Here is a 13,638-nt window from a genome sequence, read left to right on the forward strand (position 1 = left end):
TTTGAAATTGGTGGGATTGAGCTGTATAGGAAATACATGGACAAAATGTGAGTGTGTGTGTTTTCATATTCATGTTTGCCTCTCCCCGTCTCAGGCCCTTTCTAGTTGTTATTGCTGTTTCTCAAGACAAGATTTCTGTGTGTAACAGTCCTGGCTGTCCTAGAACTTGCTTTGCAGACTAGGCTTGCCTTGAACTCAGAGACACGCTTGGCCTCTGTCTTCCAAGTGCTGGTATTAAAGGAGTGAGCCCCCCACCACCCAGCTTCATCTTTTTCTCTTTAAGTCAAGAACGATTTCACTGTCGCTCATGAGGAACACCGCTTCCGCCTCAGGTGGAATTTTCCGTAAAGCCTACAGTGGAAATATGATGGGCTTTCTTGTAATCTGCAGGAAATGTTCGACGTCATATTGGATGAGAATCAACTTGAGGATGCGTGTGAACATCTGGGGGAGTACCTGGAGGCGTACTGGCGTGCCACCCACACAAGCAGCAGCACCCCCATGACCCCACTGCTGGGAAGGGATGTGGGCTCCACAGCCCTCTCTCCATACCCCACAGCAATCTCGGGATTACAGGTACTGCATTTTCTTTTTTCTTTTTTTTTTTTTTTTTTCTTCTTGGCTTATACTTACTTCTACAGCCTTATTTTCAGGATCCAATAGAGAACTAACGAAGACGAAGACTCTGGTTGTTCTTAATCTGAAAAGGCATCAGAGGAGGGCATTGCATTTTGAAAACACCGGGGGTGGGGGTGGGGGTGGGGGTGGGGCTGGAGAGAAGGCTCAGCAGTTAAGAGCACTTTCGCCTCTAGCCGAGGATCCTGGTTTAGTTCCCAGCACCCACACAGGGTGGTTCACAATCATGTGTAACTCCAGTTTGAGGAGATATCACCTCCATGGGTGCCAGGCACACATGTGGTGCACCAATGTACGTGCAAGCAAAAATACTTATAAAATGAATAAACCTTAAACTTTGTTTTAATCAAAGAGGAAAACTAGATTTTACATTGATCCTGATCTGCCATTTAGAAAGCATGCCCTCCCCGCAGTTCACCCTTTCTGGAGAATTTTGCTATGACGTGATAATGTAGTTTACTTAGATCAGCTAATCTCTGGTAGACTTAATGTCTCGTCAGCATAACTGTTTACAGCTTCTGCATGGCACCACGGACAGCTAAGGAAGATAGTTCAGGATGTATAGGCCCTTTGCCTGCCTTTAAGTGTTGTTGTTCCACAGGCGGCTGAACCTACCCTCCACCTTGTACAAACAGAACGAGTGGGCAGATTTGGAAAAAGAGACAGATCCCTGGGTTTCCAGGGGTATCTAGGGAGCTGCCTTGGTCAGTGTAGGGAATCTGGGGATACATGCAAAGGACGTCAGAGCTCGTTTTCACTGTTCCTCGGCTGTTGCAATCAGAACTAGGTGTTGCATGCCAGGGGAACGGTGATACAAAAGAGTCCTGCTTTTCTGCATTAATAACTATTTACCATTTATCAAGCAGCTGGAATGGATCCAGATCCCAAGCTGAGGAACATTCAGTCAAATGAACCTCTTGGAAACATGGCTGGTTTTGTTTTAGTGGGTTATAATGATAGTCATGATTGAAGATTTTGTAGAGTTAATGCTAAGCTAAATGGCATTCTCTGAAAAGCTATTATAAGTACATACTCCACTTCAGACAACACCTTTGTAAGCAGAAAACCTGCCAAATAAATGAATTTCCTTTGAGGCTAGAAATGCACATGGGAAATGGATGGTGGTGATGCTCAGTGTGTCTGCGAACACCAGCACTGCCTCTTTCCTTGTTTTCCTTCCTGTGTGCCTGAGAGTAACATTGTGAGCTCTGGATGGGAAGAAGAGGAATGGATGAATGGCCCAGTAAACTTTGTAGTGTTGGAGGATCTAGCATTCCATTTTATTTATGACATAACCCTATCACTGGCCACCTACAGTAGCTCACCCAGCACCATTATGAGTTGATTTGGTGCCCTTTATCCCGTGGCCTACTTCTCCCAGTAACCCTAGGTGTTTAATGGCATCATCTGTGACCTATTTAATGAGTTTCCTTCTATGTGAAGCTGATGCACTTTGGGAAAGAGGTACCTGGGCCATTGATGGTACCAGGTTCCTGCTCTGTAATCCACATAACCTACCTAAGCTGGTAGACACAAACAGACAGGTGCCCCTAAAGTGAGAAAAAAAAAAAAACAACAACAACAACAGATAACATATTCTGGGCCATCAAATAACTGCTTTAAGATGTCAATTTCAGTTAATAATATTAAAAGAATTTGGCTTGTGTTTGAAGACTATTTTTGCAGCTCTCAGTTAAAGCAAGAGTATATAAAGACCCAAATTAATTGGCTACACAAAACTGTATATTCCTCTGGAAAGAATACTGCTGAGAGGGGCTGGAGAGATGGCTCAGTGGTTAAGAGCACCACCTGCTCTTCCAAAGGTCCTGAGTTCAATTCCCAGCAACCACATGGTGGCTCACAACCATCTATAATGTAACCTGGTGCCCTCTTCTGGCCTGCAGGTAAACAAGCAGACAACACTGTATACATAATAATAAAATAAATCTTAAAAAAAAAAAAAAAAAAAAAAAAAAGAATACTGCTGAGAGCCTCTCATCCATGTCAGGTACAGAAGCAAAGGCATCATTTAATGGGTAGTACAAATAGTAATTTCACTAATATTCTTTGTCAAAACTATAAGGAACATTGATCTTGGGCCAGATGAAGTAAATGTAAAGTGAGTGACTTTAGAAAGATTTTTATGAATTCATGAAAGGAATCAAATAACAGATCTTATTCTAAATTTTATTTCATAATAATAAAACAATCATCATTTTTTCAATAGAAAGAATGAGTTATTAGGCCTATCAAAATAGATTAAGTTATATTTAAGAGTCAACTTTCAGTTCTGCATTTCAATAGGAAGGAAGCATTATCATTCAGCATCATATACTTACATTCACAAAGTATCAGTAATAAAGCATCTATGTAAGCTGCATCCTGAAAAAAAAAAAAAAATAGACCAGGTATCCTAAGCAGAACGTCTATGCATCAAAACGCTTTCTTAGGTCAAACAACCAGCATCTCATTTTACAGAGCGTTATTGCACGTGCATTGACATATTTAGGTGGATGAAGTTGATCTTATCTAACCAGTGAACTGCCTGATGTTTTTAGAGTCAGCGAATGAGGCACAGTAACCACTCTACAGAGAATTCTCCAATTGAAAGACGAAGCCTAATGACCTCTGATGAAAATTACCACAATGAGAGAGCCCGCAAGAGCAGGAACCGCCTCTCCTCAAGCTCCCAGCACAGCCGGGACCACTACCCTCTGGTGGAAGAAGATTACCCCGACTCGTACCAGGACACTTACAAACCCCACAGGAACCGAGGCTCGCCTGGGGGATACAGCCATGACTCCCGACATAGGCTTTGAGGCTGCTCAAACAAACAAACAAACAAACACAAATCATCTGTTGACAATTTGCCATAGCACTGCTAGAATAAACCAGTCATCTTAATTTGGCAAGCACAGCACAGTATCTGCTGTGCGGGTGGGTTGCTGTCATTTGATCTAAGGGGCAAGAATTAACTAGAAGTACATGATGCCCTTGAGTCTAGACGGGTATTAGATGCCCAGTCATATAGGTATTTTTAAGTGATACATTTACATAATAACAGTACCTTTTGTTTTCTTCATAGATTTTAGACACATCAATTTGTAATTTAGGGTACTTGTCAAGGCACATATAAAATAATTTCCCGTGTAGGAAATTCCAAATGACCAGTTCCAGTTGGAACCAATTTATAAACCAATTCCTGTTGGAATTTGGGTGAATTGACTGGAAAGTCTACTTGAGCATGTTGAAATCAATTGAAAAATCAGAAAAGAATAAAAAAAAAACCCCAATAAGGAAACCAAAATACCAATAGAAACCAAAACCAGCTATGGTATTGATTTGCTGGAAGCTAAATTTACACTTCACGTTGGACTACATAAACATTTTAATAATATGTTAATGTTGCCAGAATGGCTTTTCAAACTTACTAAATGTATTGATAGTGCCAAAACACAAACAAACAAAAAATTCAGAAATCTTAATGCAGAAATTATATAATTGCCTCAGATTTTAATATTTTTATTTTTCCTGTTACAGCTGTTGTATTCAAAGTGTTTTGCTTTCTGTTCAGTCAGTATTGTTAGCCAGTTCGAAGTTGACAGAATAAGGGGGGCAATGAGACTAGTAAAAAGAACCCCAAGCATGGCTTGTTACAGGAAATGGAAGATGAGGTGGCATTTCTTCTGTAATCAGTCTGCTCACTACTGCACACATCTGGGGATCTGAGGTCAGATGGCGGAGATGTGGCCAGACCTTTCTGGGCACAAAGGTAATCAATCGGCTCCAGATGGGAAGTCATCCATCCACTGCACACTGGTACCAGCTTAGGAGTTCGGCCAACATGACTGAGTGGCTTTCCCTCACTTCACTCAGTCTCTGTCTTTGAATATAATGAATGTTTTGGCCCTACACCACAGTTTTTTAAATCAAACTAACAACGTCTTTTTGTTTTTTGTGGGCATTATCAAATTAGGTACTGAAAGTTTATGTTTTCACAAAATAATTAATTAGGAAAACTTAGAACACTGAATTCAAATCTTGCAGAAACAAACAAACAAACCCAAACCTTACAGACGCAGATTCTATTTGTTCACTAAAAGCAAAGCAGTTTTAATGCGGGCATTAATGAAAGTTTGGAGACGGCTCTGTGTCATTCTAGTGAACAGCCTTTAGATTCCAATGAGTATATTTATGGCACTGGTGACCCATTCCCTATATTATTAAAGAAGACTGTAATCCAAGAAATTATTTAAATTAACCCTTTTACACAAGAAACAACTATCTTCATGAACGGACTTGTTTCTAAAATGACACAGTGCATGTGTTTTCTAAAAGCCCAACTGGAGCTTAGACATAAAGTCTCTTTCTACTTTGCCTTGAAGTCAGTTTTTGAAAACAAATATAATTAACTTTATATTGTTACTTTTCTCAAAAAAAAAAAAAAAGTGTCAAGACCTGGGCCCTCAAACGATGTACCAGTCCATTAATTTTCCTGACCAAGAGTATACATTTCATCCTCCTGATGAGTTAGTCATGTCTTCAATCCCATCAGTCTTCTGTGCCCTCCCCTTGTCCTGACTGTATGTGCAACCTGTTACGAACCTGCTTATCTGACAATGAGGCTGCCTGAAATTTTGTAAGTAATCTCAAACATTCGACACATTTAAACATGGGCTCAGTAAACTTGAGAAGCTAACATATAATACAGGCTTGTGAAGCTCTTGCGTCATCTAGCAAGACTTACAGGAGTTTGTTAAGACGTTTAAGGGAGCTGCGTTCATTGGGCTCTGTAATAAGCATATAATCTTCCTTTACTGAACACTTTCTTAGAGCACAGAAGAGCATTTTCCAGCAAACAAACTATATTTATTACATGTATAGCACATATTTGCATGAGAAAGAAAACATTAGCCAAACATCTTCCTGTATGCTTTACTGGTTTCTTGTTTGTGCGCATTAAAGCATTTAATTGCAGAGAGTGCACTTGGGTGTATAAATTTAGAATAGACTGCTGTTCGGCTTTTTCTGCGGTAGCATTAGCAATTTGATCATTTAACTACTTTAAGATATTTATATTTTGTGGCAGGTAGCTGTAACAGCATTTACGTATATTTCCTAGTAAACAAGGTTTCCATTTCTTTAAACTTTGAAGAGTCACTTGTTTTTCAAGCCTTTCAGGCCTTTTTCTTCTTTCCCCTCTTTTGCTCTTCCACGTCATGCTGAAAGAGGGAGGCCCATTTAATCTGTGCACAAAACTCATCCGTCATTTTCCATCAAAAGTCCATACCTATTTTACTTTGCAGTCCTATTAGAAAGCTAACAAAGTTAGAAATGATAAAATGTATATTTTTGATGAATATATTTACAATTTCACTTAATTTTGCATATCTTTCATCTTCTTCCTATAATAACTTTCTTTCCTCCAAATGGGGAAGGAAGGAAGAGATATCTTCCTTTCTTTTTTAAAGGCTGACAGTTGCTTGTATAAATGATTAAATCCAGATATACATATTAAAGAACAAGTTTTATTTTTGCCAAGGATACCAAGAACCCGTAGGAAATACATATTCCACAAGTACTTTGTTTTAATTCATTTCACTCAAAATGGCAAATGATGACAAGCAGGAGAAATATTTCTTTATCATTTGAGACTGTTTTCACTTATAGAATAGACCATTTTAGAATTTTGTGATTTTTTTCATGGTATTAATAATGCAGACTCATGCAACAATGTGGAAACGTGGTCCTGGAAAAAGAAGAAATGCAATTTGTGGGTCTGTCTGCTTATTTCCACGGCTATAATATGACTACATAATCAACACAGTTGCCGTGTTTATGCTAACACTTAAAATAACACGTAGTAGTATTTATAAGTGACTGATAATTCTCTCTTGTCTTTATATAGCTCTATTGGGAAGAAGATTGAAATTGTTAGCAGTTAGACTTATGGCCTTTCCTAAAAAGAGTCTCAATTGTGTGACCATACAAATCATCAGATTTCATCCTTAATGGAATGAATTTTAAAGTCTGAAACAGTTTGAGACAATTATTTGTTCCACTTTATATCTGTTATTTACTTTAGTTATTGTTGTTGTTTGCAAAAATGTATTTTCAGAATGTTAACCTCTTTTCATACCTGCATACTTGAACTTGTCTTTTGTGTGGGGGCCTTAAATTTCATAATAGAGTGTAGGTAAAGTAAAAAGGGAATGAAGACAAGGAAATTGTGGCAAAAAATAAAAATAAAATAGCTCACAGTCTTCAACTCTTTAAATGAACATATCCCAAAATGTTGAAACACAGTATGTCAGTTAAGAATGTTTCTAGGCAACCTTAATTTGCAAGCTAGTATATTTTCTTATATAATTTTATTTTGATATTTGCTAAAAAAAAAAAAACAAAAACAAAAGAACACAACAACACCATTAAATTGCCCTCTATATGATACGTGTACTACCTCGTCTCTAGAGAAAACAGTTTGTCTCTGAAGGGAAAAGTCCCGATAATAGTGTCTGTTCTGCCCAACTTGCTGCAGTGTTAAAAGTGTTACACCTTTAGGCTTCACGCTGTTGTCAAATGCTCTCATTGTGCTTTCGTTTCTTCGGTGTTAGCAAGGTTTTCTTGAAATTGATCCATGGCTTATCACGATGTGAGTTTACTTTTAACAAGAAGCCATCCTAGGGAACAAAGCAAACTGAAAGGAACTACCTCTGTGCAAAATGTAGCCTTCAGCTCAAGGTCTAAGGAAGAGAAATCCAGAGATTTGATGTTTAAAAGCAGAGTTGGTCGATCCTGGATGTCTATGGGCACCAAGGGCAGCTGTAGCCACTTAACTGGGTAAGGATTTTCACATTGTCTGGAACTCCCGTGTACTTGCTCAGAACAAACTTCGTATCAGCGTTTCAAATAAATGATTACATAACCCTCAATCCTTTAGAGTTGCCTTTGTTTCTCATGACACTATTACATGGTTTTTAAATTATATAAAACTAATAGATAAATGACCATATGAGTGAAAACTTTACAGGAAATCATGTAATGAAATCTCTTTTATTAGTTCCTTACATCTTTAAATATTGTCAACACTGTAACTGTTAATTAGTTTACTTACTCCAGCTGTGTCTATGTGGCAAACAATGGTCCTCTTTTAAATGATAATGATGATCAAACCAGTCAACTTAAGAGCTGTTAGGTGGACTTTAAGAATAACTTCTTGTTAAGCAATCCAGTTAATCAAAATATTAAAGCTGGTTTATAAGGGCAGATAGCTACAGCATTCAGAAATTACTCTTCAAGGCTTCTTCTTTTGTTAAAGGACCTTTCTCCAATGAAATGCATCCTCTGATAGCAATGTCTCTACTTGTGGATAATTTAACACCAAATGCTGCATGTAATGAAGGTGTATTATGAGAAGATTAGAAATTATCTCGTCAGATAAGCTTAATTAAGGGCTGTGACTCCTACTTGCCATAAATACATATAAATAAGAGAGAATAGTGTTAAGCTTTGGGGAGTTATAACTTTTCATGAAATTTCTCTTTGGTGAGTGTAAAATGTTCACCACAGGATGAGAGAAAATGTTACCAATGAATTTATAATAGTTTAGGGAATACACTGACTCTTTCTTGTTTGAAAACTATAAAGAGTTCAAATGAGAACTCTCTTGTTTTTCAAGCGTTTTTGGGTTATATTTTGAACACTCAAATCCCCCAACAAATGGCTCCATCTATATTTATGCAGGGGTCTTCTTTCTTGCCCTATTTGCATGGCTCTTCACACACTTCTCTGATATCAGTGTGGATTCCGTATGCACAGGGGTGTTACAGATGCGGGGTCATTAACGCTATATTGTTGCATACTATTTTTCATATGCCTTACAATATTTTCTGGGACGTTATTAAATGAAAGCATTTTATTGCCAAAATAAATCTATGTTGTTATTTCTGCATTAGCAGTAGAAAAATAATGTAGCAAAAATATATATTGTACAGTACAAAATTATAATATATATATATATATATATTTTGCCAATAAATGAAAATAGATTGAGGAGAAAGAAGCACATTTGTTATAGCACAAACTTACAACAAAACCCACTGTTAAATTTGGCAGTCCTGTTTTTAGAAGTTTGTAGGTTTGGTTCTGTGTTTTATTAGATTTATTTCATCTCTCATCTTTGTAATTTTGCTGCTTGATATTTTCCAGCAATTTATTTCATAGCCTTGCAGTCTGTGGATGTAATTTACTTATTTTATTCCCTTACATAAAACATATGCACTTTATTTGGTGTTAAGACTCATACTATATGACTCTATTTTCTATTCCCGTTTGTTCTCCTTTGGTAACAGGTGGCACAGCAGGTGAGCTCCCATGCCTCCTCTGGGCTTTGGATGTTTCAAAGTTTATGTTTTTCCCAGCTTCAAGTTAGAGAACAGTAAAGTGACCACATGGAAAAAAATTAAGTAGGGATTCTTTATTTTGTACTTGATACTATTTGAAGCATAAGTTAAAGCCATTAGCTGTATTTTTAAGAGGTGGGAGGGAATAAAAAATAACATTATTAATAGGAAACATACTAAAAATAACTATGGCAAAATGATATTAAAAGGTTCCCCCTATTCTGAGGGCTGTTGATATCCCAGGCTATTCCTATGTCTCTGCTGATGTGGTGGGGAAAACGCCTTTGTCAAATAACTCTCCTTTTCTTTTGGTTATTTATTTTAATAATTTGTCCCTTTCATTTTTGTTATATAGATATACGTAGCGTTCTACAAGGCATGCTGGGTAAAATACACTATGCAAATGTATACCGTGCTGCATGCTTTGTTCTCCCTCGGCTTTAGTGGCTTTAAAGAAAAAATGTGGTGTTATTTTTGTGAACAAAGACATTTAACAAAGAAAATGCAGAGTGCATGCATACAGTATCCTAATTTCTATGGATTTGTTTTATGGAATTTAAATGTGTACAAAAACTGCATTAATTTTTTCTTTTATATAATAAATGAAAAAAAAACTCACTGAAACCAGTATTCTACCTCTCTTTTATATTCTGGAAATATACAGAGGAAATTCCAAAAATCATAAAGAGTATTCCTGTAACTTTCAAAGGAAAATAAATCTATACATTTACTCTTTAAAGAGGAAAAGGATTCAATGAAGTAATCATTTACTGATTATTCTGCTAGATTCTATGACTTGTCACAAAAGAATGTAACAAGAAAGAATATGCGTAACTTGCACAGACGTGTAAGAAGTGGAATATACCAGAACAAATGTGTGACAGAAGGTGAATACAGAAAATATACTGGATGATCCTAAGTGTTCTCAAGACAACCTTAAATGGTTAATGTGCCAGAAGCTTCCAGAATGACAGCTCTCGAATTCTATGGTTGTTTTATATATATAGATTGTGACTGGACCTTTCACACACAACCCAGAATTAGTTGCTTGTGCTCTATAACAGGACTGGAATTTGACTTTTCTCTCATTGGGGTGCTCAAGAAGGTCAACGGAAATTTGAAAACGTTTGTAGAATTAGAATTATACAATGAGACAGTATAGCCAAGTTGATTCCACCAACTTTATCACATTTAACTTGTGAGCTCCCTGAAAATCCAGGCAGAGTATGGGTTAATAGACTCAACAACAATTAAGAAACCAAAAGCTCACTGTCACTTTTTCTCATTATTATTATTATTATTATTACTTTTGTTTTTCGAGTCAGGGTCTTTCTGTGCAGCCTTGGCTGTCCTAGAATTGCTTTGTAGACCAGGCTGGCAGTGATCTGCCTGTCTCTGCCTACTGAGTGCTTGGATTAAAGGCATATGTCACCTCACCTGGCTTGGAATAATTTTTTTTTAATACATGCATCAGGTACTCTCCAGCTAGGTAGTAATCTAAAGTACATAAAGCACTGTGCAAATACAAGGTGTTGGCTATATGAATGATTTTGTTATTGGAGGGGTCTTACCTAAGACCACCCCAACAGTCAGGCAACAATTTGAACCGCCCAACTGGAAAACAGTCCCTTGCTGTTACATTAGCAGGCCATATGCCTGAAACTACCTCTCCTGTTGTTAGCACATTTCCATTGGACTGTAGAAAGAAATCTCTCGTCTTTTCATATAGCATTCAGCTTGGTGTAGCAGTTTCACTGTGGATTCTAACCACTGCTTCCCAGCAATAACTACAAATTAGTCAATGTTCCTGTATTCAGATCTGTTACTGCCATATCTTCCTTGCATGACCAGTAAGTTTCTATTGGGTTTACAATATTGTAAATTATAGTAGTGGTATCTGCTTCTTGAATTCCTTTGTGGAACATCAGACTTGTTTCAACAGGCAGTTACTTGCTTGGCCAAAGATTGTCCTCAGTCGGGCCCCCTTAAAACTGGACTCAACTCAGATTTATTCTTGGGCTTAGCTCCTCTTTTAACATCCAGGCATCAACTATTCAGTCCTATGTGTGACTTTTTTTTGACTGACGGGGTCATTTTATACTAATGCCTCCTGACCCTTTGAAACAATTATCTGAGGATTATTTTTTGCAATAATCCTGGTTTGTTTCTTCCTCTAGAAATTGTTACTACGGTTTCATCCTATACAAGTCATATGGAACTAAAGACTCTGTGGTCTTCTAGGCCAATTTCTGTATTTTGTTTTCTTCCTTCTCTCAATGACTCTGCCTCCCTAAGCATGGAAACACAGTTGTGTCTTCATGATAAAAAACTGTGCTACTCTTATGTGGCTGTCCACGCCCTCTCAAGTTGCCTGGGGGTTGTTTTTGTTAAGGGAGAAATACAGGACAATGGTAGCACTCAATGTTTCTCCTTATTTGAGATCAGAGTTCAGGAGGCTGTTTTCTCGGATCTGGAAACAGTTGTTTCTTGTGTTGTCAATGTCTCTCTTTAGTTAGGACTCACAGCTCAGGCTGCTTTCCAGTATCTGGAAACAGTTGCTTGTTGTGTTGTAACTGCTTGTTACCAGTAGAATGGGTAGAATGGTAAAGCTGATGTTTCACTGTCTCATGCCTTGAAGCAGAAGTCTTTTATAGCATTCTGCTCGGGACTTTAAATTTTTATAAAACATTTAGAAGGTCTCAGGAGAAACAGTTTGATATCCCCCATCAAAGATTCCCAGTGACAGCTGTAGTATCAATTTTGTATTTTATCTGTTAAAGTCAGCCAAGATTCTACTACATATTTCTTGTGAGGAGCATTTGGAAAATAGTCTAAGAGACCATTTTCTTTTTTCTTTTTATTACTTAATTAATTTATTCGGATTACATCTCAATTGTTAGCCCATCCCTTGTATCCTCCCATTCCTCCCTCCCTCCCGCTTTTACCCTACTCCCCTCCCCTCTGCCTGTGACTGAGGGGGACCTCCTCCCCCACTATAAAGACCATTTTCTTAAGAGTTCTAAACCACGGAGCCCTAACTTCCCAAGTAAATATGGGTGTGGCATACATTAATAAGTTGCCAAACACATGTGGGAGTTTGTAAAATGTCTCAAGAGTTGCTAAAGTGTTGCCTACTCTGGATGAGAATGGAAATACTAAAGCGGTCATGTAAGTCGGTTATGCAAACATTGATTTTCTAAACGGCCCACAGGATATTAAGTAAATCCAGATATAATACTCTAAATCTGCAAACTAGTCTAATGGTTTTATTCTCCTTTATGGATGTCTCCTCTACGGTTGGCATTTGAACATAAGTCCCAAATATGATGGAGAACTCTCTTCCACACATTGAGATAAGACATATGGTTAGGAGGAGTCAGGTGGAAGGGTATAGTTTTTCACTTCTCATTGTATGTGGCTGTTGTGGGTGAGGTTATGTTGGGAACACCTCATAGTGCCTTTCACAAGTCTCTCACATCTTTCTGTCTCTACTTTTTCTTTCCTTTTAAAAATCAAAGTTAAAGAATAATGGAAAGAAATGAAGCTGCTTCCGCTTTTTGTTTGTGGAAGAAGTAAACAACCGCAGTTCCTCTTTGAGTCAAAAACTACCACAGTTGTCAGGTAACCTCAGGGATCAACCGTATCTTTCTACGTCAGGAATATTGAGATCTAGAGGTCTACCCTGCTTAGCTAAAACGAACTACAAGTAGACAAAAAGAAAACAACATGGCCAAGAACTTTTATGATCAAGTTCACCAGCGATTACTTATATTTTAGTTTTCAACCATTTATTCTGCTTGCATCGGAGGCAAGGCTGGATGCTCGCTTGCCCAGAGACCCAACTGTTCAAACTGTAGGCAAGAAGACTGAAGAGCACAGAGAACATCTGGCCATCTACTTAACAGGAAGGTGTCTCTTGAATGAGAGGAAAAGACATCTGGGACCATATCGTGAAGACCAGTGAGTGTCTTGTTTACAGTTTTTGGACTCTATCGCTCAGCTCAGACAATTTTTGTGACCTCTTAAGGTTTTATGAATTGGGGAGAGACTTACGGAGAACTGTTCTAGCTAAGAGTTGGCCTGAGAGAGGAGGGAAATTGGAGAGCTGGAAGAGCGCTGAGGTGCAAAGAGGGAGGTAAGAAAAACTGCAAAGACTTCCAAAATGAAATTTTAAAAAAGCCAACGACGTCAACTGCTGTCAAGGAGTACTGGGCACAAAAGAGAGGTAAAGCTTACCGTCGTCAGAGCCCAAACCTGGGACTTTTGGTAGTGTGTGAAAGGCCAGAGGTGGGCATGGTTACATATTTGTATTGTGGCTCCAAGCCAAGAAACAACCTCAAACCTAGACACCAGCACGCCAATCCCCTGCGCCGCCCTCCGCCAGCCCTGGGAGCTGCAGAGGCTCTCCAGTCCCCGGAGCCCCGCCTCCGGCCCCGCGCCTGCGCAGTCACCTCGCCCCGCCCCGCTCCTGCCCTCGCTGCCGCCGGAGTGGAGCTTGGGGAGGACGGTGGCCCGCGAGGCTCGAGCAGACAACGCGGCGGCGATGTCCGCGAGCCAGGCGAGCGCCGCGGCGGTAGCGGCGGGGCCTCGCGCGTGGCTG

At 38.7% G+C, this 13,638-nt stretch overlaps 1 protein-coding gene across 6 annotated transcripts in view; it reads left to right on the top strand.

Annotated features, from left to right (window-relative positions):
* Window positions 1-3,484, top strand: part of Cacnb4 (calcium voltage-gated channel auxiliary subunit beta 4) — a 253,882-nt gene extending 250,398 nt beyond the window's left edge. For all 6 annotated transcript variants that reach the window (XM_051167106.1, XM_051167107.1, XM_051167108.1 and 3 more), the window contains 2 exons: window positions 391-576; window positions 3,195-3,484. In XM_051167106.1, coding sequence (XP_051023063.1) covers window positions 391-576; window positions 3,195-3,455 — 447 coding nt within the window. In that variant the 3' untranslated portion in view covers window positions 3,456-3,484. The remainder of the gene's footprint in view (window positions 1-390; window positions 577-3,194) is intronic.
* Window positions 3,485-13,638: the final 10,154 nt, after the last annotated feature.

Source organism: Acomys russatus, chromosome 24, assembly GCF_903995435.1.
Source record: "Acomys russatus chromosome 24, mAcoRus1.1, whole genome shotgun sequence".
Lineage (NCBI taxonomy): Eukaryota > Metazoa > Chordata > Mammalia > Rodentia > Muridae > Acomys > Acomys russatus.